Source organism: Urocitellus parryii, chromosome 4 (genome assembly GCF_045843805.1).
Source record: "Urocitellus parryii isolate mUroPar1 chromosome 4, mUroPar1.hap1, whole genome shotgun sequence".
In the NCBI taxonomy this organism is placed as follows: domain Eukaryota; kingdom Metazoa; phylum Chordata; class Mammalia; order Rodentia; family Sciuridae; genus Urocitellus; species Urocitellus parryii.
This window is the reverse complement of record NC_135534.1, coordinates 46,850,702-46,858,752: the sequence shown is the minus strand read 5'-3', so window position 1 is coordinate 46,858,752 and position 8,051 is coordinate 46,850,702. Positions and strand designations below refer to the sequence as shown.

The window sequence follows — 8,051 nt, the reverse complement described above, 5'->3', positions numbered from 1 at the left end:
ATCTGAGAAATTATTGTGATGAAATTGCTTTTGTTCTTTTCTCCTCATTTTCCATAAGGTCAACTCTTAAGATCTATGTCTGTATTACATGAAATTAGCTTTTACCTACAGAACAAGTGGTAAAGCCAGTATGGCATGTCCCCAAAAGGTGATATTGAGGAAAATAGGATAATAAGGGAAAATGATTTAAAATATTAAAGTTTTTATTATTATTAGATGAAATCAACTTAAACCTGGTAATTAAGTTTTTAAGAAAATCAGGTGCTTATTGTTCTTTTACTTTATATCCAATAACTGCATCAAACTTAATGTTTGCTCCTCTTTTTAAAATTTCCCGGAAACGTTGAGGTAAGAACTTTTCCAAGATAAGTAAAAAGTTTAGAGAGGATGGAACCAAAACCATCCTTTTCTCAGTCAGGATCCCATTCATTAGCTTCTCTACCACTTTCTCAGGTTCCAGGGTGGGTTCCAAATTGCTGGTTGGATTTTTGATGAAGCCAGTGTTTATGAAATTAGGACAAAGACAGGTTGTTTTTATTCCATTTTTTTTGAAGGCATTCAGTTCTTCAGTCAAAGCTCGATGAAATCCAACAGCAGCAAATTTACTTGAACAATAAGCCAGTAAGAAGGGAACCCCAATTAGCCCAGCTGCTGAAGCCACAGTGACAATGTGACCATGATTATTCTTCATCATCGATGGGAGAAATGCCTTTGTAATCCAAAAATGTGCAAGTGTATTGACTGCAAAGGTCTTTTCAATTTGAGGGTCTTGTGTAGAAAACAAATCTGATGTGTAGACTATACCAGTATTATTTACTAAAATACTAATATCTCCAATTTCTGTTTTCACCTTCTTTGCAGAGTTGTAAACATCTTATCGGTTACTGCAGTCTACTACAAAGGAATGAGCCTGGGCACCCAGTTTTCTACATTCAGCTGCCGTTTCCTCTATGCCATACTTATTGATATCCCAGAGTACCAGTTTGCTTTTAAGTTTGGCAAATTCATAGGCAGTCAGCCTCCCAATTCCATGTCCAGCTCCAGTAATCAGGACGATTTCTCCAGTGACTGATTTTCCTTTTTTAGGAATAAAAAGCTTGACAAAAGATTCTAAATAGAAAATGAACAGTAAGGGCAGAAGCAGGACTAACTCCACAAGGAGATTCATCTTTTCTGTTGCTGTGAGCTTTGATTATGTTTTCTTTTACCAAATAGTCTAAACGGCTTTGGAGAGCTGAGTGGTCAAAGATCCCATCAATGGAGTCTTATACAACAGGTTGAAACTTAATAGACTCTCAGGATAGGTTTTGTTTTTCTATCCTAGATCAGGAGAAACAACTCATTTGATAGAGGTAGGAAGTCTACTTCTGTTTTGATAATCATTTATTGGGAATGCACTATATTGTGTCCAGGTACCATGTTAGTCTCTTTACAAAGAGTATCTCATTATTCTTATAACAACACTATATTATAGATGTTATTATTAACCCTAATATATGGTTGAGGTAATAGAGGAATAAGAGGTCAAGCCACTTGTGTGAAATACATAGTAAGAGGCATAGATGGGTTCTGAGAAAGCCAAAGTCTGGCCTGTCATTCCTCAAGGTGGGAGGACAGAGAGCCATAAAGGCAGCTACAAAGTTGGCAAGAATTAATGTTTCTCTCAAGGTTATGCTGGAGCAATGGAGTATCTTAATGAGTCTTTTTTGAGTGACTACTGCTTTCTTACTGAGAAACCTCCTTTTATAAAATCATAGACTAACAGAAAATTTGTTGTTTGAAGTACTGTCAATTAAAGGGAAACAGATTATGTTTGCCTAGAGGTTCTAAGTCACTTTGATAATTGGGAAGTTGCCTTGATTTCCAGGCTAAGTGCACAGTTTCAGATAAGTTACAGATACAACATCCCATCTCTATCTTAACTTTGTAGTATCCAAGGAAACTTGATCCTTAGTCCACTAACTGTCCAAATCTATGTTAACCTGTCTACAAATAGCTGTTTCACTTTGAACTTATCAAAACACTACTTACCTCAATGACACCTGAATTCTACCTTTTTACCAAATTCTTTGTCTAATGAGATGCTTTATGGTTCTTCTAGTGTAGATTCTCCCTCATAGCAAGGTGTCAGTTAACATGACTGTCACCTACCAGCTTGTCTCTGGTGGTCTTCAGCTGATTGGGCTAGAACAGATTTGAATCCAGGTTTTCTTGTGGCAGAATATAAAGTTTAAACACCAGGTTAATCTGGAAATTATCTAATATATATGTTGCATATCTTGTCAATGATCTTCAAAGATCACCAGGAACATTCCTGTAGTCTAACAAGTTTGGTTATTACTAACTGCAATAGCAGAGAATACACTGTATGGGGAATTGGGGGCCTTTCAGTAAGAACAACTTCTTCTTACTAAAGGACTTATGCAGGACTTAAGTAAGGTGGTTGGATGATTTGGGATAGGGTACAAAGGGTACAAATCACTCTGGATGTGACATATCAAAAAGCAGGGACAGCTGGGCATGGTGACGCATACTTGTAATTCCAGTGGCTCAGGAGGCTGAAGCAGGAGAATCCCGAGTTCAAAGCCAGCCTCAGCAAAATGAGGCTAAGCAACTCAGTGAGACCCTGTCTCTAAATAAAATACAAAATAGGGCTGGGGATGTAGCTCAGTAGTGGAGTGCCTCCAAGTTCAATCCCCAGTAACCACCCCCTGCCCCCTAATTAGCAACAAATCTGATTGAGTGTCTCAATAAATCTTACCCATAGGGAAGACAACCTAAATTGAGATTAATTGGTAAAGAAGCATCAAACACTCATTAGACAGGAGAGCAGGATGTTGGTTTGTGGCTTGAACAATGTTCATGTTTTGTCTGTGGTTGGACATGATTACAGAGTGTCTTGCTTTGCCTTGGTTTGTTATAGTCCAGGGTGGCCTGTCTGCTGTTGATGTTTTATGAAATAGTTTATATTTAATAGGAAAACATGAAGACCTAGCTGAGAGGCTGGGATAAGTAGAACTTCCTTAGTCTGCACAGAGCCCTGAGTTCAGTCCCCAACAACAAGGCCCAGCAGCTGATAGTGCTGGTCCAACTCCTGAATGTCAGGGAATACTCTTTCTTGGAAGCCAGGTATATGTATGTATGTATATTTGTGCACATGTATGTATCTGTATAAAAATCATTTAAAATTATAACTCCTACATTCAAACAAAAGCAAACTGATATTTGGTGTGTTTTCCCATTAGGAGTGGCATACACATTCACAGCTTGGATATTGGCTATATTTTTTTTTGGTGTGGTATGTGTCTAAATATTTACTGAATATGTAACACATTCAGATGGTTTAATTTTTTTTAAGTACACAGAGAAAAATATTCTATTTATATTCCTCATCTGTTCAGTTCCCATCGGCTCTAAAACAGGTAACTACTATCAGTAGTTTCTTATGTATCTTTCCAGATAATGTTATTTACATAAATAACACATAGGAATATGGATATATTTTTCTTCTTGTTTAAACTTAAAGAAAAAGATAAACATAATTTTATATCTTGCTTTTCTATTAATTCATCTAGAAGATCTTTCCATATCAGTACATAGCTTTCTCATTCTCAAGGCAGTTTTGTTTGAGCTATAATTTATTTAAAGTTACACATTTTATCTGTTTTCAGTATCTTGATATCACAAAAACAATTGCAACGAATACACTTGTAACACATTATTTCACACATGGGGAACATATCCTATAACTTCCTCTAAAGGAAATTGTGTTGAAAGTGTAAGTTTGCAATTTTGAAAGATGTTGCCAAAGTTCTCTAATGGGCTTATAGAAATTTACAATCTTATCAGTGGAGTAAGCAAGTGTCTGTTTTTCCACAGCTTCACCAATAGTGTTACCAAATTGTCTGGGTTTTTTTTTTTTTTTTTTTTGCCAATCAGATGGTAGAAGACAATATTTCAGTGGTTTGAATTCTCATGTCTATTAGTGCATGTCAGAACAGGTCCTTTATTTTTGTTGTTCTAAAAGTACAGAGTCCCATGTATCTCCTGTCCCCTTACCTGCAGAGCTTGCCCCATTATCAACATCCTGCACCAAGGCTGGGAATGTAGCTCAGTGTTTGAGCGCTTGCCTAGCAGGTGCAAGGCCTTGGTTTGATCTCCAACACCACGAAAAAAAAAAAAAAGTTTATCAAGAAAAATCCTGTACCAGTATGGCATATTTGTTACAACTGGTGAATATAGACTGATTCATTATTATCATCCAAATCCCAGAGCTTACAGTAGTTTAGTACATTAGTACATTCCCTGGGTTTAAACACATGTATAATGACATATACCTACTATTTTCACAAAGAGTATTTGCACTGCCCTCAAAATCCTCTGTACTCCATCTGTTTACTCCTCTCCACTAACCCTTGGAATAACTGATATTTTTATTGTTTTCATACTTTTATAGGATGTCATAGTTGGTCTTCCATCTCCCTGTAGTCTACATTTGCAGATTCAATCAACTGCAGATTTAAAATATTGGGGAAAAAATGTTTGTGTATACTGAACATATACAGACTTCTTTCTTGCTATCAATCCCTAAACAATACAATAGCATTTACTTGTAGTAGGTAATTAATATAGACATGATTTAAAGTATTCAGGATGTGTATAGATTATATACAGATACTACACTGTTTTATATAAGGGACTTGAACACCCAGATATTTTAGTATCCATTGCAGGAGGTGGGGGTGGGCGGGGAGTACGGGAAGCAATCCCTTATTAAAACTGAGGGATGACTGTGTTTGGAATTATATAGTATGTAGTCTTTTCAGATTGGTTTCTTTCACTTAGTAATGCTCATTTAAGATCACTCTATGCCTTTTCATGTCTTAATATCTTGTTTATTTTTAGCATTAAGTAATATTTTATTATCTGGAGATAGCATAGTTTATTTGTCCATTCATTTTCTAAAGGACATTTTGGTTGCTTTCAAGTTTTGGCAATTATGAATTAAGCTGTTATAAACAATTGTATGCAGGTTTTTTTGTGACCATGTTTCCAACTCCTTTGGGTAAATATCAAGGAGTGTGATTGCCAGATTATATGGTAAGAATATTCATAGTTTTATAAGAAACTGCCAAACTTTCTTCCAAAGTGGCTGTACCATTTTGCATTTCCACCAGCAACGAATGAGAGTTCCTGTTCTTCCATAGCTTCACCAGCATTTAGTATCATTAGTATTTGGAGTTTTGTTATTCCAATAGGTGGACAATGTATCTCTGTGTTAATTTATAATTCCCTGATGACATTTATTTTTATTTTTTTATTTTTTGGTGGTTCTGGGGATTGAACCCAGTGCACTGAGCTATATCCCCAGCTGTTTTTATTTTGAGATAGTGTCTTGCTAAATTACCCAGGCTGGCCTCAAACTTGCAATCTTCTTGCCTCAGTTTCTTGAGCTGCTGAGACTACAGGTGTGCATCACTGAACCCGGCAAATCTTTCTTCTTTTAAAGTTTATTGTAGGGCAGGCCTTAAATGGCTATAGTTAGGCTTCCTTGCCAAAGATTCCAAAGGGCTATGATTTTAGTGCATAGCCAAGGACATGAACACCCGGATTCAGCATATGTACTCAAGGTCATAAACATTTGCTTGTGAGCATGCACCCACTTATGTAACCCTATTGACAGTGTGAATAATAAAAAAAAAAGGCCTATGGAAAAGGCTTAGGGGGCAAAATGAAGCTAGAACCTGAGGCTGGGGGTGAGGGGCTGCTGCCACCTCTGAACAAAAAGTGTCTACTATCCAAATTGCACCTTGCATCTTCTTTTACCTGCTGGGATTCCAAATCTGTTTCCCAACATTTATTTATTTCAGATATTTGTTATAGGAATGGAAAGCTAACTAATACACTGCAGTAACCACTTATCTTTCACTATTGTTTAAGAATAAGATGAACTAGTAGGCTGGGGTTGTGGCTTAGTGGTAGAGTGCTTGCCAAACACATTCGAGGCCCTGGGTTTGATTCTCAGCACCACATAAAAATAAATAAATAAAATAAAGGTATTGTGTCCAACTACAACTAACTAACTAAATATTAAAAAAAAAAAAAAAAAAGATGAACTAGTTGGGTGCAGTGGTTCACACTTGTAATCCCAGGATCTCTGGAGGCTGAGGCAGGAGGATCAAAAGTTCAAGTCAGGGGGCTGGGGATGTGGCTCAAGCGGTAGCGCGCTCGCCTAGCATGCGTGCGGCCCGGGTTCGATCCTCAGCACCACATACCAACAAAGATGTTGTGTCCGCCAAGAACTAAAAAATAAATATTAAAAAAATTCTCTCTCTCTCTCTCTCTCTCCTCTCTCACTCTCTCTTTAAAAAAAAAAAATTCAAGTCAGCCTCAATAATTTAGCGAGGCCTAAGTAACTTAGTGAGACATGTCTCACTAATAATAAATAAATAAATAAATAAAAAGGGCTGGGGTAGTTTAGTGGTAAATTTTCCCTGGGTTAAACCCTTAATTACCTCCCCCCACAAAAAAAAAATTAACTGACATAAACTGGGTCTGGTGGTACACGCCTATAATCTCATCTACTCAGGAGACTGAGGTAAGAGAATCACAAGTTTGAGGCCAACTTCATTAGATCCTGTCTCAAGATAAAAAAAAAAAAAAATCAAAAGGGGCTGGAAATTTAACTCAGTGGTTTCATAAGCATCCCTGGGTTCAACTCCCGATACCAGGGAAAAAAACCCCTTATGTAAACTTAAAATGAAATAAATTATGTTAAGAACAAAGTAAAAAAAAAAAAGATAAAAACTCACCACTTCCTAATTATTTTGCTACATTTTACTATTTCTATGTTCTTCAGGTCATTTACATCTACTGTGTCTGTAGGGTGGAAATCCTATACAATAGTGTGCAATAACTGCCTATCTTTTCCCAAGTCTGCATTCAAAGATATGGCAAAATTGGCAAATACCACAAATCCGAACTTGCCTTCCTCCCCACACTCCCAGAAGGCCAGTTGTTAACCATGGACTAGCACTCCAAGCATTATTGATGTGTGGGTTTGACACCAGAGCAAACACATCACTCAATGAAAAAGGAAGAAGTCATTCAACCTGACTCCAATTTTGCCTGTTTGTTAATTTAGAAAACAGTCAATATAGGCTTAGGCAAATTTCTTTTTTCCGAAAACTAATATTGAGGTAGCAGTTAGAGAAGTCATTGAACTCAGCGGTATGCAAAGCAATTAACAGATTTCAAAAAACCGGCTGTTTTGACAGCCTGGGCCAGCATGATTCCCATCTCCCTCCTTTGCATTTCTTTGGTATTTGCAGCTTTGGTGGGAGACTGTGTCAGAGGTAATCATAGGAGTGCCAAGGCTTATAACTGTAGCACTCCAAGACTTGACAACTCCCTTGGGGAATCTTCTGTCTCTCAATTATTCCAGTTTGTAGTTCTGACTCAGGCAAGTTTACTAAGAAAGATTCCTGTGGTACAGCTAACTTTCTCTATTTTCACTTCCTTTTTTCACATTCAAATCTCAAGTGACTGCTTTCTAGAAATAAGCAATTTCTTTCTACTAGCCATTTAAAAATAAATCTGACTTTTGTGTGTGTGTGTGTGTGTGTGTTATTCAAGATTAAACCCAGGAACTCTGCCACTGAGCTACTTCTCTAGTCTTTTGAATTTTGAGACAGGGTCTTATCAAATTGCCCAGGCTATTTTTGAACTTGTGATCCTCCTGCCTCAGCCCTCCTCAGGAGCTGGAATTATAGGTAAAAAAATCTTACTCTCATCCTGATCCATGTCTATTTAAGTCTTTCTATTTTGTATCCAAATGAGTCCAAGCCTTGTTTTTCTTTATTCTTTTATGTTGAAAAGAAAAAAAAATAAAAAGATAACATTTGAGACAATTTTAAAGAGAGTAAAAAGAAAATAGTATGAATGAATTTTAACTTCCATTTTCACAAATATACTCTCAGACATTTTTCTCTTTTTCTTTGGTATTTGTTCATGTGTATAATAAGTATACATTTGAAATAATGCTATATGTT

General features: G+C 36.7%; 1 protein-coding gene across 1 annotated transcript; it reads right to left on the bottom strand.

The window, feature by feature from the left end:
* Positions 1-265: 265 nt before the first annotated feature.
* LOC113189945 (estradiol 17-beta-dehydrogenase 11-like) lies at positions 266-1,168 on the bottom strand. Its single transcript, XM_077798019.1, has 2 exons — positions 962-1,168; positions 266-853 (listed from the first exon to the last, which is right to left on the bottom strand). The coding sequence occupies exons 1-2, from the start codon at positions 1,166-1,168 to the stop codon at positions 266-268; spliced, it is 795 nt and encodes a 264-aa protein (XP_077654145.1).
* Positions 1,169-8,051: the final 6,883 nt, after the last annotated feature.